This window comes from Rhinolophus sinicus, chromosome 16, assembly GCF_057876585.1.
Source record: "Rhinolophus sinicus isolate RSI-liver-muscle chromosome 16, RSI-T2T, whole genome shotgun sequence".
In the NCBI taxonomy this organism is placed as follows: Eukaryota; Metazoa; Chordata; class Mammalia; order Chiroptera; family Rhinolophidae; genus Rhinolophus; species Rhinolophus sinicus.
Genome location: NC_142516.1, coordinates 102,738,915 through 102,765,016, shown reverse-complemented (window position 1 = coordinate 102,765,016; position 26,102 = coordinate 102,738,915). Strand labels below are relative to the sequence as shown.

Sequence of the window (26,102 nt, the reverse complement as noted above, 5' to 3'; positions counted from 1 at the left end):
CCAAAAAATGTATACAAGTGGACAGTTTGGTTAACGCTGCTCAAGCAGTTGCTCGCCGTAATCAGAAGTGTCTGGACGCTGATGGTAACCACTTTGAGCACGTCTTGTAATTGCAGAAGTCAAATGTGACTTGTATTCATCTTTTGTTATTGGTATATACTGAGTATCACAATTTTAATAGTTTTTTTCCTTTCTTAAAACATATACTTTTTTTTTGGCACCCTCTGTATATACAACAAAATGCACCCATTTTAAGTGTAGAGTTGGATGAGCTCTGACAAATGCATAGGCAGGTGCACTCACCATTACAATCAGGAAACAGAGCATTTCCATCAGACCTTGTGCTTCCCCAGGCAATCACCTCCCCATCACCAGGCCCAGCTTCCCACCTGCTCTCTGTCCCTATGTCTATTCTACTATCATCATTAAAATCATGCCTACATTTTATATAGATGCCTTTCTATGCATGCTATATTTCGTATTTTAAAAGTGAAGGCTATATTTTGCCCACTAAAATTAACGACACATGCCAAAGACCTTATGAGGATTTCTTGGTGTGAAAGTAAAAAAGAGAAACCAACCAAACATTGTCTTTCCTTCAAAGGACAGCAGTTCGGACAGCTGACAGAGATGACCAGGATAAGCTGTACGATTCTAGACCCAATCTGACACTAACTGGATGGAGGTATGGGCAAGTCACTTCACTTGTCTCCATTTCATTTTATTATTTTTTCTTTCAAAGGTTTTTTTGAAGGATTTTATTAACAAATACATTTTAATGCTTATCTACAATAACAGGAGAGGAAACAAAAATGAAAAATTCCTTAAACTTGCTTAAGTATTATCAACCATGTTGTATTCAGATAAACAAGTTCCTTCTTTACAGCTGGAATGAGAAGTTAGGTATAAACTGGAGATAGCTACTTTCAGACATTATGGTAAAAGGGGTGACAAACTCTTCATACCACATATAACCGTTGGGCATAAATGTCTTACTCATAGTAACTTACTCATAGTAACATAGATCCTTACTCAGAGTAAGGATCAAGTAACCCTTGACCCTTACCAATTCTTTCTTTTTCTCTCTCTATTTTTTATCATGCTCTAATTATAATAACACTTTTGATCACCTGCTGCACTCATTTTGCCCATAACCAATCTTGGCTAAATCATGTCTTCTGATTCCCCTGAACCTGCTCTTTAACAGTCCAGAGTTTTCTGGGAAAAGTCATGTAACAGTGCTGACTGAAACCACTATGAATGTTATTTCAGTTTATTCTTAACAGATGGTATCTATGGTCTCATATGAGTGGAGAGACCATATAATTTTTCACCCAAATTGGTATGTGTTCAAAGGAGGTGCTATTATTCATTAGGCCAGGGCAACAGATCTAAACAAGTCTGTCCCCAGCAAACCTGGGTTTAAGATGACACTACTTATGAATCTCCTATAAGAGCACCTCCTGTGACCTATGGTACTCTTGAAAAATCCAAGTGTTACATAGCATTACAAAAAGTGGTATGTCCGAAAGCTGAAGTCTTTGATCCAAAGGTGATGGGGCTTGTCCAAGTCATGTGGTAATAAAAGATTACAAACAAGGCTGCCCAGCTGCCAGAAGAGAGAAGAGGTCTGAGACATTGGGACACAAGAGAATGCACACACTGAAACTATAAAATCACTTTGGAAGAACCCAGACAGCCTCATTATGAAAGCACTTAGCTAGGTAATCCTGTCTTTGTCACTCATTCTCTAAGAGGCAGACATTAAGGGCTCTATCAGGGTACATTACCTCAGAATTCCCACTGTGCAAATTTCATATGGAGATACCAAGTCTTCATTAACATACTGATTCGAAGGGCTTTGCAGGTGGGGGTGGGGAGCTGCCAACTAAATTTCATGAAATAGATCTGACTTGGGCACATCAGCACTCAAAGTTATAGCATGGCACCCTTTAAAGTAATGCATAGATACAAGAAAGCATTAATTGTAAATATCTGAACAAACCACAGCTAAGCATTTATTACAAGACTATAACTACTGGAATGACTGGTGCAACTAAAATTACCTTTGATTTATCCAGGCTTTCTAAAGACTAGGAAAAAACACATAATTGCCTTAAATTGCATGCAGAGATTATCATCCACACAAGGGGACTGCACAAAGAGAGATCTGTTTGCCTTCAATTGCACAATCAGATTCCTTTGAAGTACATAAATTTGCATAAACAAAAAATTTTGGTTATTTATCCATAAACCATGGTGCCATTTCAGCCAAAATGAGCTGCCATGCTATTTAATTTATAAAATTGTAAAAGCAATTATTTAATGTATTGAAGGATCTTCATTACAAAATAAAATGCATTTTTATAAATCAGATGAATGATAACTACTTAATAAAACAGCTTTTAGAATGTGAGTATTTTATTACAAAGGCAATATTCCAGAAAGTAAACTATTCGAATGCTCACCCAATGGCTAGTCATTCATTTCTCACTGGAGGGAATAAAATCTAGTAAAATTTAAATAGGCTGTTGAATTAGATTACATATTATCATGTTTAACAAAATTTTATACCAAAAATAAAAACCCAAATGTGTACATTTTTAAATAAGACACCTTGGAGAATTTTTAAAACTAGTAACTGTCGCTTGCTTTACAACACAGTTCTTAGAAATTGCAAACAGGTGAAGATCAAGACTAAACTGTGAAAACACCTGGGCCCTGCACCAACTTTCAGATAGGTGAGAGAAATAACATTAGTCCAGAATCTGCTCTGTCTCTGAATCACCCCAAGGACTGCTGTCCAAATGCTCTCAATGCTGTCCAAATGCTAGCTTCTCACTACAAAATCTCCTCTGGTCCATTCCTCCAGCTCTAAATATTCAGTGACACTATAACAGAGCATGGCAGGGACTCGGGCACTCCACCAAGAGCTCTGATTCCAATTTGGGCTCTGCTTTACTGGATCTACAAATGTACTCAGATTGCCTGACAAGTTTCCTTCTTGTCAACAAGGACACTACCTGCCTTGGAAAGTACCATATTTTGCCATGTATACCGTGCTCCCGTGTATAATGCACACCCACATTTTTGGCCCAAACTTTCATGGAAAAAAATCTTTCGTTCTAGTTTTTCAATTCAAATTTTTACTTGTTTACGGTACTTGTTTTTTGCATTATACAGGCATTTTAGCATTTACTTTTTAACATATTATATTTATAAGAAATTTTATGTAACAACTAATTATAAAACACACGAACAGATACAAGGTACAAGAAATTTTATGTACCAGTAACAAATTACAATATTTACGCATCATATAAGGCCAAGAACACTTCCTCATTTCAAGTTCATCATAAATTCAACAAAACCGAGTATTGTATTCCTGGGTATTAATTTGCATACAGATATCGTTATTGATTTCTAGTTACACTTTTATCTCATAAGCATAAATAAAAGAATTAAAAACATTTCTATAGATACGGAATTAGTACTACCCATGCATAATGTGCATCCTTATTTTTCCCTCACAAATTTAGACCAAAAAAGCACGTCATACAGGGCAAAATATGGTAGTTGTGAGGCTCAAAAGAAGAAACATCCTGGAGGATCCAGACAGTATCTCCTATCAGTTCCCTTATCAGTAAATTCAGGGTGATATGGAACCTATCATAAAACTTTTAATGAACTAACTTCTGACCGAAGTTCAAAATAAATGCCGGCTTCCAGGAAAGCAGCGAGAAAGGAAGAGACTCATTTAAATCTATATATTTATTCTTAAATCTTTGCCTCCTCATAGACATTTTCTCGCTTCTTATATAAAAATTATTAGCTATACATCTTCAGAGCAGTTGCAGAGAACATAAAAAGGTTCACAAGTTTTTCTTTGCCAAGAGCATTAAAAGGTAATGGATTGATTTATTTTAATCTGGAAAAGGATTTCAATCAGTGGCAGGACTCTTGCAGAGGACAGAGGAAAGCTGTACTCCAACCCCTCTTCTGAGGCCCAGCCCCTCCTTCACACCACTCTGATCCTCATGCCAAAAAACAAGCCTTGGTCCCAGGCACCTTTCTCCTGAATACACCATGTACCCCCAGAATATGGCTCCTCATTCTCCACTGGGAGAATTCTGGGCCTCCTCAGGATTTCCTTGTCCCAGTAAAATCAAATCAGACCTAAGAACACTGCTATAGTGAGGAAGGAATGGAAGTTGCATAAAAACTCAGATGTGATCCTGGCTCAACCACTCACTAGCAGCATAACCCAAGGAACACCATTTAATCTGCTAGTCTGGGTTTCCTCACATGGAATTTAGCCCGGAATATGTAGAGCTGGAATAATAAAAACCGCATACACTGCCGTCCGCCAAAGTCTGCCAGAAGAATATAAACAACGCTTACACACACTGAAAGCATGTATACCCAAGCGTCCTGGATATTAAGATCATTTCATTAATGTCATACTACTCTAGGAATTTAACTGGTCTTTTTGTGCCTTTATCAGATTGAACCTCTTTTCTAAAGATAATGGAGTCCAATAATAATAACGGCAAACATCAGTGCCGGGCATTGACCTAAGCACTTTATGCATATATTCTTTCACTTATTCCTCACAATAATCCTATGATTATTACCCCCCATTTTATGATGAGGAAACTGAGGTACAGGGAGGTTAAGTAGTAGCCATGTCCTGGGAGAGCCAGGACTGAGCCCCAGCCACAGTCTGTGCTCTTAGCCACTCCGTTTAATGATACACTGACAGCTTCCAATTATTTATCTTCCCGAACAAAATGATGACACATAACGCCATGGGAATCTAGGAAGGCAAATGACATCTATGGATCACAAGCTGAACTCTGCACCTGACTTCACAAATCGTCACCAAAACTCTGAGGGAGAAGAGTGTTTTGAGTTTTAACAAATTATAAACCTGACATTCAGAGAGATTCAGTAACTTGCTTCAAATTGTAAAACTAATATATCGGGGAGATAATACATTAAAAATATAAAAATTAAGTAGAGAAGCATTTAAATTCCTTCCTGTCTCCCTCAGCAGGCATCTCCTGAGCCAGCTCCTCCTTGGCCTAGAAGCCTCATCGAGTCCCAGAGCCGACCCCTCTGACGTATGCCAACCCTTGCTCCCCACACCAGTGGGATGGGATCCCCATTCTGCTGGGCCCATTGACCAAGGGGCAGGAGGTGGGGAGGGAAACTTTCTGACCTTGGGTCAGAATGGCCAAAGGGGAAAGAATTATCCCCAAGAGGCAGGAGCTTCATTCACAGCCTGATGCCAAGATCTCCAGATTCAGAATTTCACGTCAGAACCAAGGTTGCATTTTTCCAAAGAAATAATAAACCACCATTAACACGAAGGCCCACCTCTGCTAGGGTTAAATAGAGGGTTGGCGAGAGAACCAAACCACCACTTACTACTTGATTTCCACAGGAAAATGTATTCCAAGTTCTAAGAAAAACCTTGCTATGAAAGACCGTGGTGGACTTCTGGTTTGTGAGTCAGGGACTGCCCACACGCCTTGTAGTATTTCCAATCCAATTTACATGGGGCTCAGGCATGTCTCCCAAACCACATGCAGTAAAATCCTAAATTAACACATTTAATCTGTAACCACTATTAGTTTTATACCTTATTTTCTCCAGCTTGGGACCAGATGTTATTAAAGGTTTCACAGTATTTTTTGTTCTTTTAGGGACCTTCCACATCAGCCATGTATCTGGGTTGGTTTGATCGGAGAACTCTATTGAGGGAGGGAAGTCTTCCATCCATCCCAATGTTGGCCTCCTCCTGGTGCCACAGAAACAACCCTTTGGTGTGAGGCTGTGAGATTGTGCATTGGTTCAGGTGCCCACCAACTTGCTGTGTGACTTTGGTTGAATGACATAAGCTCTCTGGGCCTCAGTGTCCTCAGCGATTAAATAAGGGAGAGATAGGTTTCTAGATGGTTTCTAGCTACCTAAACTCCCTCTTCAGGCTACAATAGACAAGAAAGCCATTTCAGGGGCAGGTGAACTTGAACTAGATGTAGGAAGTTGGGTGAAACCTAGATAAAAGCTCTATGAGTGTAGAGTTATTGAGCTCCTACTACACTTAAAACAAACACTTAGCAAGAATTAAGTACTACATATATCACACATATTTAATACATATATTTACATATAAATCACTTGGAGCAATACCTGGCACAGCAAAAGCACTTGATGACATCACCAGTTGTTATTATGATCATTGTCTTCACAACAACTCTACTAAGTCCGTATTATTCTCATTTTACCAGTGAGGAAACTGATGTTCAGGGTTTAAATTATCTGGTCAGAGTGACACAGTTTATAATCAACAAGGCCAACATTGGGACCCAGGTCTTTGAGGCTCAAGAGACCTATTTTTAACCTCTAAGCTATACTGATGGAAGAAGAGGGAAGAAAGTCCCCTTGGTGAAGGGCTAAACAGCTTTATCTGAAAATGACACTTATCAATGAGAATGCCACACATGTACAGTACTTTCAGATACGTTATTTCTTTAATCCTTATGCAATTTTGAAAAGTAGGTAGAACTACGTACAGTCTCTATTTTCTTAATCACCCACAACAGCTCCTTACACATGATAGGTGCTCAAAAACTGTTTAATTTTACTATATTGGCTATTTTCAGGCAATACTTGATACATTAAAATCCCCATCTCCTTCATGAGTCACTATAACTCACCTGACTTCTGGATATAACACTGGTTATCAAACACTTGGAAATGTTGATGAGAGGCAACCTCACCTTTGTTTTAACTATTGTTGAAAGAAAAGAATGACTCTAGGGACTGGCCAAACAACAAAAGGAAGATTCTAAATTTCTGAGAGATGGTGAAAGGGCAGGAGGGCCCAGACAAGCCAGAGTCACCCATTTTTAAGTATAAAGGTGGCTCCTTCCCCATTTCATGGTACATTCACATCACATGCTCAATTGCATTTATTGAGGCCAGATAGGAACACCATGAACGCTGTGCTAGATGCTGGGAACAGGATGGAGAACAAGACAGGCCTGGTCCCAGCCTCATGGAAGGGCAGCCTTGTACAGGTACAAAGACAGCCTACCCAGGACTGGGGCGGGGGGAGCTGTAGCCACCAACTACACCAGGGGTGCAGGTGTGCTGGGCTGAACTGTGTCCCCATAAATTCATGTTGAAACCCTAACCTCTAGTACCTCCGAATATGATTGTATTTGGAGACAAGGCCTTTAAAATGATAATTCAAGTTAAATGAGCTCCTATGAGTGGGACTTCATCCAATGTGACTCATGTTCTTATATGAAGAGGATATCTGGACGCACAAAGAGACATCAGAGATGCGTAGGCACACAGGAAAGGCCATATGAACACACAGGAAGAAGGTGGCCACCTACAAGCCAAAGAGAGATACCTCCCAGAAAACCAGCCCTGCTGACATCTTGGATTCTTAGCATCCAGAACTGTTAGAAATAAATTTCTATTGTTTAAACCACCCAGTCTGTGGTGTTTTGTTTATGGCAGTCTGAGCCGACTAATACAGTAAGTGACACTGTGAAGTAAAAAGATGGCTTGTGAGAATAAGGTCATCACCAAGAGAAGGGCAGCAGATCAACAAAACTTGCACATATAGGGAATGACACCACAATGATCCAAGATGATGGATTAAAACTGTAGAAACTAGGAAAGAATGCAGAAGAGATCCAAGATGGCGGAGTAGGTAAATGCTGTGCTTGCCCCATCCCGTGAATACATCAAAATTACAACTAAATTATAGAACAATCAGCCTGGAGAACTGTCTGAAGTCTAGCTTAATAGAAGTTTTATAACTAAAGATATAAAGAAGAAGCCACGTTGAGATGAGTAAGAGAAATGGAGATGTGAAACAGGCTGTGCCCACACCCACATATGGCGGTTAAAACTTGGGAGAGGTATCTCGGCCACAGAGGTTCCCCACAAAGGAGCAAAGGACCCCAAGCCCCCACACCAGGCTCCCCAGCCAGGAGTACTGGTGCCAAAGAGGAGCCCCCACAACATCTGGGAGTGAAAAACAATGGGGATTTCTACCCTCCAGGTGGGACAGAAGGCAGAGGGAAACTCAGACGTCCCCTTTAACAGCCCACACAGATTCACTCACTCGCAGGTACTCACCTTGGGCTCTGGAGGGGGGGGGGGGGCACGTTGGAGACATATAGGGAGAGACAGACTTGTGTAATTTCAAGGCGAGGACTGAAGAGACAGTCAACATTTTCCCTGTGTGGGGCCCTCCTCCATGCACCAGGACAGGCAGGTGCCATCTTTCCTGTGTTGAGCCCGCACCTACAGGCCAAATCTAAATCTGATTGGCCTGGTGAACTCCACTGCTCCACCCTGCTGATGCCCTGAGACCCTGCCTCACCCAACTTGGTTACCACAGGAGGCTTTATCAATGGCTAAACTCTACCAAACCAGCAGGTGGTAGCAGGCCTCCGAGTGTCCTGGCTTTTTGCAGAGCTACCCTAGACTGAGTACTAGTGGCAGCCGTCCTCATTTTGCAGTGTGGCCTCTCCTACCATATTTCCCCCAAAATAAGATGGAGTCTTATATTAATTTTTGCTCCAAAAGACACCTTAGGGCTTATTTTCAGGGGATGTCTTATTTTTTCATGCACAACAATCTGCATTTATTCATGTACAGCAATCTACATTTATTCACTTATTTATATACAACAATCTACATTTATTCAAATATAGTCATGTCATCTTCTTCTGGAACATTGTCATAACTCTCCAAACCCCGAATTCCAACTTGAATTTCTTGCGACTCCATTTCCTGTAGAACGATTGGACCCAATCTCTCATGTCCAGCAATAGAGTTCTCCTTAAATGAGCACTTCTTGTCCATGAGCACTTATCCTGCTCATAGTGCATTGGCAACACAGCTGTCAGTGATTTTATCCCATTAATTCTTCACCCAAGTCACGACCTCTTGCAGGCTAGGCTTCACAAAGTTTCCACTCTGATTTCTCTCCCTTTTATTTTCAATGTAGTCGTTGATTTCCATGCACAAATGCTCCTTGAATGGTTTGTTTATTGCAATATCAAGTCTGGCGATAGGCAGTCATTCCTGCGGGAATCATTATTTGATCTATTCTTCTCTCTGCCAGGAAGTTCTTTATGTCTTTAGCACAGCGAGTGCTGGCTGAATCCCAGACTAGCAGACCTCTTTGGCCACCTTGCAAAACAAGTGTCAGCATTAAATTGACCCACTTCCTTATAACTGCTTGTGTGCACCAGGTTTTTTTGGTTTCAAGAACATAAATGCCTGAAACACACTCAACCTTATCCTTCTTGCCCTTAGTGATGATTAGAGGTGGGGCTTTCTTTCCATCCAGATGAATTGCCAAAATACAGGTAACACATGCACTTTTGTAATCAGTAGAGGGAATGTAGATTGACGAAGCACCCCTCTGATTAATTGTCTTTTGAGATCCTTGGCCCATGAACACTGCAGTTTCATCCACAGCAATCATGTTGAAAAGTTAGTATTTAGAAAAGTGGATGCCATCAACAAAGGACTTGAATGCAAGTGCACGTTTAATAACTTCAGTGTCTCCCAGTTTGAACAGTGTTGTCGATCTTAGAGACAGTTCATATCACTGAAGGAAGCCATCCAGCTAGTGTTGTGATGCTTTGAATTCTTCTGGGGATATTTCTAACTGTGCTGCCATTGCAAGGGCAAATGCTTGAATATCAGCCCTGCACACAACCAAAGCCTTTGCTCTCCTGTCAGCAATCCATTCACAGATGATGTCTTCCTGCTCAAGGAATAATGGCTGCCAACCTGATCCACACTTGCGCTTCTTAGTATTTCCCTCGTCCACCTGTTGACTGAGGTTATTGTACTCTGCTCACCATTTTTGGACCATTCAGAGATCCAACTTCTTCTCTTTGTAGAAAGCCATAGATTCTTGCCCCAGGAGTCCTCCATGATTCCCTTCTTGTACTCAACGGAATAACTCTTTCTTTTCGCACTCGTCTTGTCTGGGGGTCCAAATATTATTCCCTTTAAATCTACCATTAAATCAAGTGTTAACTGAAGACTTGCAGGAGTGGCAACAAAAATGATGGTAGTTAAAAATGATGGTCCACACAAAAGAGACAAAAATTGCAGGCACCAAAATTCAGAAAACGTTTCTTTATTTCACACAAGTGCATTAAGTACGTACGTTACAACACATGACATATTGAACTATGAAGATTCATATTAGACACAACCACGTCCGTTCGTTATCAAGTGCGCAAGTTATACGTGCATTGTGTCTGTATTCCGATTGGTCATTCGGCAATAAGTCTCGAGTTCATCCGTTTACATAGGTGTTTACCTCTAGTCCAAAGGCGCCCACTTGGGTATTTAGAAATTCTTAATTATAATTTATGTTATCATATATTTTAAGTATTAATGTCAATAATATTATTTATTTATATTTAATTATATATTAATATTATTTTATAATTCAATACGTCTGTCGTGTGTCGCAATGGACGTACTAAATGCATCTGTCTGGCTGACAATCTTAACTGGGGCTTATTTTGAGGGTAGGGCTTATATTACAAGCATCCTGAAAAATCATGCCAGGGCTTATTTTCCAGTTAGGTCTTATTTTGGGGGAAATATGGTACATGCCTCCAGGTATAGCACAGGCAGCAACCAAATGGATCCTTTGTAGCTCCTACCATGTACTCCCTGGCCAGTCAGAGGCAATCACTGACCTGGGACTGCACCACAGCTCCTCCAAACAGGTCCCAGAACCAACATATTTGGAGGTTGGCTTCAGGCCACAGCCGAGCACCACTAATTAACCCCACAAGCGGGACACATAAAAGATGGTCTCAACAGGCAACGGAGCCCACTGGGGCAAACCCCACTCCGTGGAGTAACCCTCTGCACAGCAGCGCATAAGCTGTAGACAAAGCCCACAACCAGTCAGCCTGAGGGTCAATACCACCCACTGACATGCAAACAGCAGTCAAGGCTCGACTATAACAGGAAGGCACACACAGCCCACACAAGGGACACTCCTGGAGCACCCAGAGCAGGTGACCAGAGAGATTATGCCAGGGCCCCACAGGGCACCTACTACATAAGGCCATCTGGCAAGACTGGGTGACATAGCAGCCCTATCTAATACATAGAAACAAATACAGAGATGCAGCCAAAATTAGCAAACAAGAAATATGTCCCAAATAAAAGAACAGGAGAAAATTCGAAGAACTGAAAAAAAAAAATGACGGCAGGCAACCTACCAGATACAGAGTTCAAAAAAATGGTTATAAGGATGCCCAAGGAACTTAGTGAGAACTGCAACAAAGAGATAGCAAGTATAAGAAAAAGACATAGAAACCATAAAAAAGGACATAGAAACCATAAAAAAAGAACCAGTCAGAATTAAAGAATACAATAACTGAAGTTAAGATTGCACCAGAAGGAATCACCAGCAGGCTAGATGAAGCAGAGGATGAAATAAGTGACTTGGAAAACAAGGTTGCAGAAAACACCCCATTCGAATAGCAAAAGGAAAAAATGAATTAAAAAAAAAAAGAAAGAAAAAAACAAGGATAGTTTAAGAGACCTCTGGGACAACATCAGGCATAAAAACATTCACATCCTAGGGGTAGCAGAAAGAGAAGAGGGAAAGCAAGACATTGAGACTCTATTTGAAGAAATAATGACTGAAAACTTTCCTAACCTGGCAAAGACAATAAACATACAAGCCCAGGAAGCATAGAGCATCCCAAAAAAGATGAACCGAAACAGGCCAACACCAGGACACATTATAATTAAAATGCCAAAGGTTAAAGACAAAGAGAAAATCCTAAAAGCAGAAAGAGAAAAGAAGTTTGTTACGTACAAGGGAGCTCCCATAAGACTGTCAGCTGATTTCTTAACAGAAACTTTGCAGGCCACAAGAGATTGGCATGAAATATTCGAAGTGATGAAAAAGAAGAACCTACAACCAAGGCTACCCTACCCAGCAAGGCTATCATTTAAAATCAAAGGACAGATAAAAAGCTTCCTAGACAAGAAAAAGGTAAAGGAAGTCATCACCACCAAACCATTATTACAAGGAATGGTAGAGGGACTTCTTTGAGATGGAAAAAAATTTAAAAGATCAAAAATTTGAATAATAAAATGGCAATAACTACATACATGTCTACCAACAATTGCTTTCAATGTAAGTGGATTAAATGCTCCAATCAAAAACCTAGGGTGGCTGAATGGATAAGAAAACGAAACCCTTACATATGCTGCCTATAAAAGTCTCCCTTCAGATCAAAAGACACAAACAAACTGAAAGGAAAGGGATGGAAAAAGTTACTTCATGAGAATGTAAAAAACAGCAACAAAAGGCTGGGATAGCAATACTTATACCAGACAACACAGACTTCAAAACAAAGGCTATATCAAGAGACAAAGTAATCCCACTTCCTGTATTTATCTGAAAAAACCCAAAATGCTATTTCGAGGGGATGTGTTGTGCATCTATATATTCATTGCAGCATTGTTTACAATGGCCAAGATGTGGAGGCAGCCTGGGTGTCTGTCGATGGCTGTATGGATAAAGAGGAGGTAGTACATATATACAATGGAATATTGCTCGGCCATGGGAATGGGTTCTTGCCATCTGTGGCAGCATGGATGGACCAGGAGGGTACAGTACTGAGTGGAGTATGTCAGACAGAGAAATACAGATGTAATGTGATTTCGCTCATATGTGGAATCTAAAGAACAAAATAAACAAACAAAACAGTAACAGACTCATAGATACAGAGAACATTTTGATGGTTGCCAGATGGGACGGAAGTTCGGGTGATGAGTGAAAAGGGGGAAGGGATTAAGAAGTACAAATTGGTTGTTACAAAGTAGTCATAATTGTTTATGATGTAAGATGGGTACTACATTTATAGGGGTGATAGATGGGAGGGGGTTGTGAGGCAGGGTGAAAAAGGTGAAGGGATTAAGAATTACAAGTTGCTAGTTACAAAATAATCATGGGGATGTAAAATACAGAATTGAGAATATAGTCAATAATATGGTAATAACTATGTATAGTGCCCCGTGGGTACTAGACTAGTCAGGGGTTCACTTCTTAAATTACATAAATGTTTAACCACTATGCTGTACACCTGAAATTAATATAATATTGAATGTCAACTGTAACTGAAAAGTTAAATAGGGGACTAGGAATGTGAAGGGCAATAAGTGGTCCAAATTTCCAGGTATAGAACAAATAAGTCATGGGAATGTAATGTAGAGCATAGGGAATATAGTCAATAGTATTGTGATAGCGTGGTACGGTGTCAGATGGTTGCTGGACTTATCACGGTGATCACTGCTTTAGGAATAAGTAGCAAAAATAACTGCTGAATAACTATTGTGTACACCTGAAACTAATATAATATTGTATGCTAGCTATATTTTTAATAAAAATATATTTTTTTAAGTGTGGAGACTAAAAATGGGCTGTGAGTGGGAAAGAGGAAACAGAATAATCTACTGATGTGTATCCAACACTTCCTTATTGTGATAGGCATGGAGGGCACATAAAAAAAATAAGGAAAAACCACTGCCTAGCCAGACCACACAGGCCAGTAAAGGAGAAAAAACATGGGAAAAGTACCAAAAAAGGAAGGCAATAAGTAGCAAAAAATGCCATAAGGAAATAATGCTCAGGTGCCTTAAGGCTGTGCATGATTCACCACTCAGCTCTACAGGGAGGGGCTGGCAGGGAGCCTCTGTGTTGTGAGCAGGCTCAGGTACTGGACACAATGAGAGTGGGGTAAGTAGAATCTTACAGGGCAAGGAGGGGGCGGGGAAGTAAAGGAAATGACCTGGAAAAGTGAAATGAAGGCCATCTAGAGGAAGGCCAAGTCAGGCAGTCTGCGGAGGATGCTATATTTGAACTTGTCACTGTTGCCTGCAGAGATAAAGGGAGTGAAATCACAGCTAAACTGATGGAACCAGGTCAGACGTATTGATGCTACTCCTAATGCTATGCCATCAACATCCAAAATATCAAAGACTATTAGAGGAATACACTGTGTAGCAAAACGCCATTTTTTGCACTGCAGGGTCAGCTGTCAAAAGCAAGGCCACAGGAGAAGCCAGACAACTGAAAAACTAAGGTGGGGCTTCTTTCTGACCATCTGGGGAGAGCAAGAAGAAATTGAGGACTCACTGAGCTGGAGGGCTCCTGGCCCTGTTTCATCTCCCAGGTCTTAGGTCCCCTCCAGCAAAGAGACTGAGGTAACACAGCAGAAGGAAGAACAGCAAATACCAAAGAAGATGCCAAAATTGTCTAGCCTGACCCTGGTGACTTAAAAATGTCCTGGAAGACTTTCAGGTACCGTAAACTGAGTTGGCTCAGTGTCAACATCATATTAACAGAGGAGCAATTGTTTCTCAATGGGCAAAAAAATGAAATATTTCTGTTTTGCAAATCAAACATTGTTCTTCTCTAATTTGTTTTTTCTTTCTTCCCCCACCTATATCCTCCTTTATGGCCAGTGAAGGAGGGTGTGGTTGGGGCAAACCATGAACATACACAGAAATCTGACTATGAAAGCGCTTCCCTTCTATTGCATTGCTGGAGTAAGTAAGAGAAGCCAAATTCTCACAGTTCATCAACTCTCTGTTCATGTAAACATTCTCCCTTTATTTTTGAATTACTTTGTGGGAACAGATGGCTTCCAAATGTATGACTTCTTACTACAGTATATGGAGGCATTACTACTGAACTCTTAAATTAAGATGAAGAAAACACAGGTGTGCTTCAAGTTTGCATCTATATCAGTAGGCCTAGTTGTCTATTATTGGTAGGCTGATGTGGAATTCTGACCTTTCTTTTTTTCTCTTTTCTTTTCTCGCCTTTTTTTTTTCTTTTTTTCTTTTCTTTTTTTTTTTTGTTAAACAATTCACATCACACACCAAAAAAACCTATCTGAAATATAACAGCAACTGAAAATTCTGGTGCATAAAAACTTTCACGCAACAATAAAGTAGTCACAATAATGGAAGCCTCTGAACCTTCCTGTAAGTTATACATAATTAAAGGCATCAGATATGTAAATATAGTTGAGGTTTATGTCTTACATCCTTAAACCTTTTATAATAGATTATAATTTTATAATTTGAAATAAACACTGCAATTAACACCAACTTACCTTAATTCCAACAACTGACACAATTATTGAAAGAGTTCACAAATGGTGATCTCAGTGGCATTACCAGATCTAAGCTCAGGCCAGTTTCTACTGATGTCTTTCTAAGGCAGAAGTCTAATTTTCCAAAAAGCTAAACCAAATCTGGAAAGTAGCATCACAGTTTCTTTGTGAAGCATAGACTGACGAAGCCTGACTGATGAACCCATAACCACCTTAACGGAGAGTTAATAGCATTTCTGCCATTTAAATTGCCAAATCTCTCGAAAAGCATACTCAGTACAGCACCTGGGGAGAGAAGACTCTGGGAGACATTAAGAGAAAAGTAAATGCTGCCCAGTCCGAACATAAAAAGTCTTTATAGTTATATCTCTGTCGGCAGAGATAGATAGATAGATAGATAGATAGATAGATAGATAGGCAGACAGACAGACAGATAGATAGATAGATGATAGACAGACAGACAGATGTGAGGAAGGCAAAAAATAGAAAAGTACACATAAAAGAGAGAAACAACTTACAGTTAAATAAGCAATGATGAACTTGAGCAACAGGATAGAAAGTCTATCCTGAAGGACAGCAAAAGCAAACGGAAAATGACCTCTGAACTGATCAACATGGACATGGATTTCAAAAGGTATCTACACTTTAAATGCTTACACACACAAAAAAAACGCTAATTCACAACACAAAAAATTTGTTTGCAACAAAACACACACAAAAATGTAGAGTTATTTAAATAAAGTTTAAAATAGTAAGGCGTGCCAAATTTTGGCCTAATAACAACACACACTCACCAAAAATCAAATGAGACAGACGTTGCAGTGACTGATAAACTATCCAGTAAAATTATTTCAATGACGAAGGTCAAACTTTGGGCTGAAGTGAGACCATCAGGGTCCAATCACTAGTTCACCATCTAAATCTGGGTGCGATCTTGAGCATATTACCTGACTTCTCTTAAACACCATCTCCCCAGAAGTAAATGAGTCTACGAATAGGCTTCTAAAGAGGATTGAGAGGGATAAAGCAGATAAAGTACTTGGCACACACAGCAGGGTGCACACACCAAGTGCTAATCTTGGCTCTTTTATTCATGTCTCCCATTCAGCCAGTGTCACCTGTACCACCAGGCCTGTATGGATCAGTTTTTCTTTCCCCTTCTCCCCTGCAAAAAGACCAGACCCTGACAACAAAACTATTTTAACTCAAACATGAGTAAATCAATAGGCTCAAAGTGAGGGCCTGAGTAAGAGTATTTTTCCTTACTGGAGCAACCGTTTAGATATCTACTGAGCAACCCAGGGCCTCTATGTTTCTGTGTTTACATCTTCTGTTCAGATAAGCTACATTGCCCAAGAGTGAAGTTCTGCATAGGTGGCTGCCAGAAGATGTACTTTTACAAGGCATAAACCCAATGGCCTATACTGTAAAACTGAACAATGAGGAAAATCTTTCTACATCACTCCCTATCTTACAAAATTGAGGAAAAAGTACACTTTCCATCTTAGGTTTTTAAGGATCTTCAGTGCAATTCTGATTTTAAGAGATATTCTGTAAACTAAATATCAACCCAGGAGAAAACGCTGTCTTTATTGTATATGTTATTACTCATACTATCCACTCTACTAGAACTCTTTATATAAAGGAAATGTCAACACTGTGCAAATTGGAGGTAATTTTAACTTTTGCTTTATTTTGGTTTTTACTCTTTCAAATACGGAATGGAGCTCAGCAAATGTCTTTAGAACAAAGGGCAGAATACATTTGGTTTACACCCAAAGATATTTTGCAGAAGCAACTCTTAACATATTCAGATACTCAAATTTCATGTAAAAGAGCTGACTACATTGAATACTCTTTTATCTTTATCGGGTTGTCTTAAGTTTCTACAAACTTTTGGTGACACTCCCCCTCCCATAATTAATATTGCATTTTTTTCTTTACTTGAGTTAACATTAAGACTCTGATATTCAACTCTTAGAAATTTCTGAGTATAAAACATGTGCAAATGAAGTTCATAATTAAAAGCTTGTAAAATTCACAACCTAAGCTCACCACAAGCAAGCAAGAGAGGAGAATTGGAATATTTGTAAGCATTTATCTCACATAGCCGGTTCTTAACTGAAAGACATCCTTGCTTTTAAAAGCACGGGTTTTCTCAAAGAAATGCCAACACAGCAGACACATCAAGTTCACCCAGCTTTGGAAATACAGGTCAGCATAACTGAAGTAGAGGAACAACTTTCACGCCCCCCCCCCCACTGAAGGTACAAACAAGTTATTATTGGTTATGCCAGCTCCATTTTCTGCAGTCATATCCAACCCTGCCATTGTTCATAGTACACTAGTACCATAGTACACTATGGCAAAAGGGAAGTAGTACTTAAACTTTTTTAAGTTAATGTTTCAGGCAATTCTTGGAATAACTTCCACTTCAGAAAATGTAACTAAGAGGTCCTATCAAGAGACTCCCCAGCTGTTGACAGCTCAACTCTGGAAATTCCCTCCTTTTTTGCTCATTCCTGACTATCCCTAAATCCAAATTACAAAGTTTAGTGACCCTGAAATGCCCCTTTTGGCTCCAATGAACTCAGAACTCTGCCTAAATACTCACTGGGACCCTTGATAAATGTTTATTGAATTAAGTGGGGGAAGACACTGGAAACCTAGCTCCAAAAGCCAACGGCTTGCTCCTCTGACCCACCCACCCCTTCCTTACCCCACAAGAGCAAACTGGGAGACCTGGAGCTGAGAGTTCATCCAAGATCCAGGGGGTCTGACACTGGGCTCACACGGGAATGACAGCCAGAAGGTCTGGGCCGTCGTTCCAAAAAGGGAAACACGCTGCCCTGGGAAATGTTGGGCGCTTGGCAAGATAGGAACCCTCCCCCAGGGAGCTGAACGAGATGGTAAGAAACCAAATCAGTTCTGTAGGGATCCCAAGGTCTGAATCGCGTCTCGCCACCCTCCTTCCTGCTTATAGACCTCGCACCAGTAACTCCAGCTACCAAAGAGAAAGCAGACGTCTTAGAAATATGTCAACACATGACATAACTTGAAAAAGCTGGCTGCTCATTGGCGCGAGTTACAACTTGCCGTGCTCACACAGGAAAACCGGCTCACTTTAATTACTTTTCTTTTAATAATGCCATGCCGTCCCTTTCAGGGCCCCCGCAAATATCGGGTTACTGAGAACTAGGTAGCCTCAGAGGTAGGAACCAAAACATGTGGGCGGTTAGCTAAAAGCAAGGAACTAAGGAGCCGACTTGTGAAGGGGCTGCGGTTTCGGATTCACTACAATCGCAGCGACTCTTTCCTCGCACAGGCGCAGGAAGAGGAAGCTTTGGCACCTCCTCGCAGTGGGCACCAAGTTGCCGGATCGCTTGGTGATGTCGCCGAGGGGCCTCGCGGCACTGCGCCGATGTCCTCGGGTCGGTTTAGGGCGCGCCACCTTTGTCTGGGTTTCCCCACCAGGATAGGCGACGCCCCGACGCAAAGAGGGCTTGCCTGGGTCAGAGGCGCAGACGCGGCGCTCGGATTCCCAGCCCTGCGCTGGGCCCAGGAAGCCGGCGCGAGAGCCTGAAACCTCCCACTTCCACTGCGCGCCCGCAAGTCCCAGCACAGCGGCCAGTGCCCTGGCGGAGCCGCCTCAGGATGGGGAGCCGGTGACCCGCGCACTCGCAGGCATAGCGGCCGATGCACCCCAACTCTCCCGGGGCTGCACAGTCGGTCGCCGGGCGAGATGGGAGTCACCGTGCCCTCCGCGGGGCCCGCCTCTCCAGTGCCCACGCGGTCCCTTACTCGGGAGAGCACGGGTCAATGGGCCCCCCAGCAAGGCCACATCTCATACTGGCTACCGCGTCGGGGAAGGCACGACAGACAGCCATTCACACCCACTGCCTGCCCCTCTCACCTGCCTGCACCGTGTCCGAGAGGTCATGCCCAGGAGCCGCAGTCCTGGGAAATTCCTTCAATTTCCTGGCGCTGAGGTTCAACCCCCCGGAGTTGGCCGCTTCCTCCAGCGCGCGCTCCAGCCCCCGGTTCAAGGGCAGGTTGAAGCCCCCACTGCTGCCACTGCTGCCTCCCCCAACCCCGCTGTTGGCTCCGGTTCCTCCGTGGTGCTGATAGTGGTGGTGGTGGGGGGGATGATGGTGTGGGTGAAGAGTAGCCACCGAGAGGGCAGAGACGAAAGGTTGGGGTTCGCTTCCCAGCGTCGCCATCTTCTCCCGCCCCCCCAACCCCGCCCCGCCGTTCCTGCGGAGGGGTCACAGCTCTTCCCCGGGAGGGGGAGTCGGCACCTCGGACCGATTCCCTGCAGCGCTCCACCGAGAGATGCTGGAAGAAGAGAAGGAGGGTGTGGCAGGCGCGCGGAAAGAGGGGGCGGGCGAAGAGGAGGCTGTAGCAGCTCGGTCTCGAGGGTTTCCTGTCCCCGGGAAGCTAAGGACTGCGGCTGCGGCGGCAAGCAGCGCGCATGTGTCTCCACCCGCCGCTGCTCCCTCCTCTAGGCGGCGATCCCCTCCTCCGCCCGCTGCTCTCTCCTCCTCCTTCCCCCAAGCTGTCAGTCCAGCCCCGACACTTCCTCCGTGGCTAGCCCGGTTGGCACTCGCTGCTTCGCTGCGCTTGGCCCAGCAGTCGGGGTACGAGGGGTGGGGGGTGGGGGATGAAGGATGGGGGGTTGTGCGGGGGTCATTTTCATTTAGATCCCGAACTCCTCTGGCTTTATTTTTGCTGCCCAGAGTATGTTAGGGGACAAGAGGTTTTAGGGGGTCTGAGAAGACGGCGACAAGGCAATAGAAGGGATTTGAAATACAGTGAGATCACGGGGAGGTGAGAGGTTATCTCATTTCTGCGAATTATTCTGGCTCTTTGACCCGGAGTTCCCCCCAGAGGCAGTTTTCCACTCTGCTGTCAAGCCAACAGACAGTCCCTGGCGTTTGGGTGCCTGCAGTGAGCCAGGCACTGGTCTGGGTAGTCTACATTAATTATCTCATTCATCCAGGAACCCCGTGAGGAGAAAAATTGTTTAATCCAGCCTACAAAGGAAGTTAAGAAACTTGTCTAAGGTCACCCAGGCAGTCAGAGGCAGAGCTGGATTTGAACTTGTAGCCCCCAGACTCTAGGGTCGTCCTTCCTGTGTTCTCCCAGGCCACCAGCAGACAGGAGTAGGGCAGGAGAGTGATGGTAGAAAACTGCGGACCCAGAAAGGAAAGACTTTCAAAATGAGGGTAGTTTTTACGGTGGACAGAATACATTATCATGTGAGGGAGAGGGGCCGCCTATAGCTGACTGAGCGCCGGAATTGGGTGGTGCAGGGAGAGGTTAGAAAGCTAGTGATCCCAACAAGCCGGTAACTCAGTCATTAATTGAGCCTGTGCACAGGTCTCCTAGTGTCCTCGTGCTGCTCCTTTTCCTTGCCTCTATGGGGCATGGAAACTGCTTGCAAGCAAGCAAATTCATGTTCTGCTCAGATCAAGGCTGGCACACCAGCTGCTACAGAACATCTGACACCATAAGGGCATACCAGCTGGAAGATTGATAAAGTACCTCTCCTTTCCGAAGTTTCAGCTCCCCTTCTCTAGGGCCTTTCTTTTTGCTCTATACTCAAGGTTTAATCGCCACTGTAAGCAATTTGGCTGGGGGAAATCAAGATGCTGGTCAAGTAGGAAAAGAATACAACCCTTGGAGTCAGAGCAGGTCTTTTAAGTGGTGATGCAGAAAGGTGGTGGTCTGGGAAAAAGGCTACAACTTGTGACTTTATGGACTCCGCACTAAAGTATGGCATGATTATTGCCACTTGCATTGACTGTATGCATAGTTACCCTTAATTCCCACAGGATTCTAGGCTGAATAAAACTTTCTAATCTCCTCGGAGAAGACAAGCGCCACCTGCTGGTAACCTGCCCCCAAACTTCCTCTCAACAACCCTTCTCCACTCAGCCTCCCAGACTTTTAAAAAAACAGGCTTGAATATAATAATAGTAAATGAAAGTTTACTTACATCACTTATAAAAACTAACCTACCTCCCCCTTTCTTTACTGGCCTTTCAAAAGGCCAGTGAGGGACAGAAAGAGAGAGAGACAGAAAACAATTTCAATTGAAAATCTTTAGCTAAAGCCAGGTGGTAGGTACTCCGCACGAGCAGTTTGCAGGGTACAGTTGAGGACATCTGGCAGACTGCAATTGTAGTTAGAACACGAATTGTAGTGATGCATCATGTAGAACATAATCTTTTTTTTAAATATCACCAATTCTTTTTTAGACTAAGTGAGGGAATATGCAGGATTTGCTCTTTAACAAATGATCAGTCCCTATGTTAGGTTGACCTAATCATTATAGCTTGTTTTACCTTCTGTAGGTCACTAAAGTGTAAACTCCTTGAGGGAGGGACTTATACGTCTTTGCAACTGCTTCCCCATATTACAAAATCTAGAAGAGTACTTAGTATATAACAAGAACATAATGAATATTGGTAATTAAGCGTTGCGCAATAGACCAAATGTTTTACACGTTGTCATTTATTTACATATCTGTCAAACGATGTCCCTGAATAAAGGAGTTTTTCCTTAAAATGGAGGAGAGTATTTGACCCTTGAAACTGAAATCAATTATTTCTAAATATTCAAGAAACTCGACAAGCCATTTTCTCTTGCCATCGTCCTTCTTCACTCTTTTTTTCAATAAGGTTGATACCTCTGTTTTGTTTAATATCGTTTTTCCTTCTTCTGCAAACAGTACCCTCTTCCTGTTCCACCCTCCCTACTCTATACATGTAGTCTTCTATATATGTAGCAGCTGTGTTATAGCCAGTTGGCTGGCTGCCTTGGTTAGTCCAGAAGTGGGCTTCCGACCAAATGCAAGATCACCCAGACAATTCTGTTTGTGTTCAGCCCCTAGACTGACTGTTCCTGATTCATAGCTTTGGTTTCTATGAGATATCCAGTATATTTATAGTATGTTCCGCTGTTTACTTAAGCCCATTTTATTTGTCAATGCAACTAAAGCTCTAAGTAATATATTCAATTTACCATATTTTGATCTTTATCCCCCCTTGTTTTCCTATATAGCCTTATTTTGGATAGTTTAGAAGTAATCTTTTACAAACTATTTGGATGACGGTAGCAAGCTGATTTTTTTCATGCTTTGTCTTTATAACTTCCAATCATTTCACTAAGTTAACAAAATTCAAATTATGGAGAAAATGGGGGAACACAGAAATATTCTCAGCTTAAAATATTGGCTATAGGAGAATAATGATCAATTTCATCAACAAATGAAAAAATTTTAGAACCCATTTTTTAAAATTCTCCTTATGCTTAGAAAAGATACCAGATCGTAGACTTTTCCACATTTAAGACTCAGCTCTTTTTTTCATGCCTGAAAAATGGAGCCATGGACAAGCTTGTAAGAACCAAACTTATTAAGAATGGTAGACAGATTTGGACATAGCTATTCAGTTCATACCACTTTCTCAGAAAATCACGGAGAATTCTCTTTTTCGTGGGAACTCAAAACATTGCTGAGAGGTAGGCAGGGTCAGCCAGGTGTGTCTTTCATGGTCCTGAATGTCCCTCTTCAGCCACAGCTAATTGGACAGAAGGGGCTGAACAAGTCCAGTAATCCCAAGGCAGGTGAGTTCATTCATCAGACTCTCCTGAAAATGTAAGCAAAAATACCCTGACACCACAGTCAAGTAACAACAGGTACTTGATCCCAAGGCAGGCAGAATCAGGGCTTATTCATATCTTTTCACCTTGACATTCTTCAACTTCTCTACTTTAGTTTCCCCTTTCCTAAAAAAGGAACAAGACTATTCTCTGATTAACATGGCCCTTTTCTAGTTACTCCCTCCACATGCTGTTAATACTAAAAATCCTGTTTGTACTGTATCTGTAAATATTTAACAGTAAATATCTATGAATGTAAACATGTGAATGTAAATATTAGCTACTAGCTTTACTATGATTGGGTCCCCTAAATATTTTACCTATTCGTTTTATCATGTTATTGGTTTATAATTATAGTGCATCTTATGTTATTGGTTTGAAATACAACGTATATATGAAACATTTAGGGGAACCAATTATTTGTTTATAAGTAAATTGTTTAACTTGCATGGATAAACTGAAGCAGTATTATGTAGTGTATGTTCCTCTGAACCTTAGGTTTTTAGGCTGTTAATAATTGGCATTGTATATAAAGGATTTCATTGCCCAGTAAGTGTGGGTTAATAAAAAAGTGTAGAAGTTATTTGACTCTGGGACCTCTCAGAGTCTTTGATATGCTAATGTGTGTTGTAAGTATGCAAAAGGGAGACATGGTTCACATCCAGCTTTTCTCATATATATTTAACTAATAAATCTCTTCTTGTGAGACTGTCATCCTTGGACCATATTGAGAAACTCTAGACTGGGGTAATCTCTTTTACTGTTATTAACTATAATATATCACAGATTAACAGATTAAAATTTATCTTCAAATCAATATTTTAAATGATACCAAGTGTCACTAATTGTAGACCCTCTTCAGCGGAATACCATTCTAGGCCTGTTGTTCATTAGGTGGATTTTAAAAGAACAAAAACGTCTTCTATTTGTATGTAAGGTACTTTGCATCAATCTAAAACAGTAACTTATATGTTCCCCAAAGGCAGTTTTTTAGACTCCTGTTGTCATTACAGCGATATTTTCCAACCCCAAGGCTGTCATTACTGCTTAGTCAAGCGTACAACTACAGCTGGCTCCCAGAGTGGCTATCCTTCCCAGAGTTAGTAGGAAATGTGCTCTGGCTACAATGACATTAAGCTTTCTGCCCCAGGTGCTGTCACTGTTCAGTGCACACAGGGTTTAGATGTGGAGAACTTCAAGTTATTTCTCAAGTCATTTCAGTGCATACTGAGAAGAGCGGGGCATACCTAGACTTAGAAATATGACTAGACCATGAAGCCATGGTGCAGAAGCAAAGGAACATCTCAGAAAGAAAGGTCATCTCATTCTTATCTCCTGGCAAACCAGGGCAACAGGTAGCACAACCTACCATGGTTCAGAAGCAAAATCAGTTAGAACTTTCTTAAATTACTGGTTAGTACAGAAAGAACACAGTCAGCACTGTTACAGTTGGGACCAGAGTACTGACCAGAAATGAGTTTCACCCCAAGGAGGGCAAACAGTGCTGGAATCCCTTACAGTAACCACAGGAGAGAGTGTTTGCAGGTCCATCACAGCCACTGGAAACCCCAGATAATCTTGTAAGAGCAAGAATAGTCTCGTGCTCATGCAAGTTGAGGCAAACCGCAAATGGTGACAGAGAGAATGTATGGGAGAGCCCAGCGTGTGGAGAAATGTCCAGTGAGTAAACAGGACCCCGGCCCAGTTGGCTGGGATTCATGACGGGGTGCCAGGCTTGGTGGTGAGCTGTAGTCCAGTCAGGAAGCACTTACATGGCAGAGACTATCCCCACAGGATGCATAATAAACTGCTAACAGTGATTGCTATGGGAAAGAAAACTGGGAGAATGGGATGAGGAAGAGATTTATCTTTCTCCAGATACCTTCTTGTTCATGTCAATGTTTTACTTGTGCATCTACAACTCCTTTTCAAGCAATTAATTAATTACATTTTTAAAATACCAGTGAAGGAACTTGAGCGTAGATCAATAGTCCCTGGGGAACTGTTGGTTGGTGAGTCCCAAGAAAGATTTTAGTGATGTAATACTCTGCAGGATGAGTTGGAAGTGAAGAAGCAAGCCCGATCACTGAGACAGTGAAAGGAGGTGACATAAGGAGGGCTTGGATTCTGATGAGGCACAGAGCATGCAGAAGGATGGCTGGATGAAACATACTTGGAAGAAAGGGACGGCAGAGCTTCAGTATTCAACAAAAGTTTGCTGAGCCACTTTGAAGTCATAGGCAGTGCTAAGTACTAGCCCTGTCTCTGTCCTGCAGTCATACCAAATGCCAGAGGCAAAGAAAGAGGACATGGAAAGAGCCCTGTCTTTGCAAGCACAGTTCCGGGACAGCTTATGATCATCCAGACTGTAAAGGTCAGAGGAAGGCAAAGGAAGTAGAAATAGTAGTTGTAAGCTATTTACTCCAAGGATTTGGAGGTTAGGGGGAAGGAGAAAGATTAAAAGGTGACAAAAAAAGCAAATAGAGCAAATAAAAACTGTTTTAAGTTTAAGATAGAGAAGATTTGAAAGGAGAAGACAAAGCCTGTGAGTAAGATTGGAGCACCCAGAAGGAGGATGTGGGGTGAGAGTGGAGTAGACAATTGGAGGTATGACAGCCAGGAAAGGCGAGGAGACGAGAAGGGTGGATCCAGGATAGATGGAAGGACTCAGATGCCTCCTCTGAGCCTGGAGTGAAAAAATAAGGAGACCTAAGTAAGAACATTAATGTGCCCAAGTAACAACTCAGATACCTTTAGGATTGTATGCTGAAGGATCAGGAATCAAAATATATATCACCTGCTAAGAGCAGAACTGGAGGTTGGAGATGGGAAGGGAGTTAATGAACAATATTTTGAAATAAAAAAACCACAGAGCATGCACCCCATTGCAATAAAAATCATTCAATCTTTGGCTTTCAGCCCTGACTAGCACATTTATCACTGAAATCTTGATTCTGCCCACAAGTAATGTTTTCCTCCCAGATGTGTCCATTTGCTTATAATCCTTCTATGGATTGCAAAATCGAACGTGTCTAAAAACACATAGCTTGGTGTTTAAGATAGAAAAATAAACTGGCTCCTAATGACAGACCAGTTCTCTCCCAATACCTCTCTGCAGACAGGGCCACAACATAGAGTTTGTACATAGCCTGTTGTGTCCTCAGCTAGGAGGGAGTCCTCAGGAATCTTGTCCAACTTCCCCATTCTACAGATTGGGAAACT

At 41.9% G+C, this 26,102-nt stretch overlaps 1 protein-coding gene across 8 annotated transcripts in view; it reads right to left on the bottom strand.

Annotated features, from left to right (window-relative positions):
* LRCH1 (leucine rich repeats and calponin homology domain containing 1) overlaps positions 1–19,712 on the bottom strand; it is a 201,026-nt gene extending 181,314 nt beyond the window's left edge. For 2 of the 8 annotated variants that reach the window (XM_088792772.1, XM_019753553.3), the window contains exon 1: positions 19,129–19,709. In XM_088792772.1, the coding sequence (XP_088648898.1) occupies positions 19,129–19,435 (307 nt within the window). In that variant the 5' untranslated portion in view covers positions 19,436–19,709. Of the gene's footprint in view, positions 1–19,128 lie in introns of all 8 variants that reach the window. The other 6 variants (XM_019753552.3, XM_019753555.3, XM_019753551.3 and 3 more) reach the window with 5 other exon arrangements.
* Between the last annotated feature and the right edge of the window lie 6,390 nt (positions 19,713–26,102).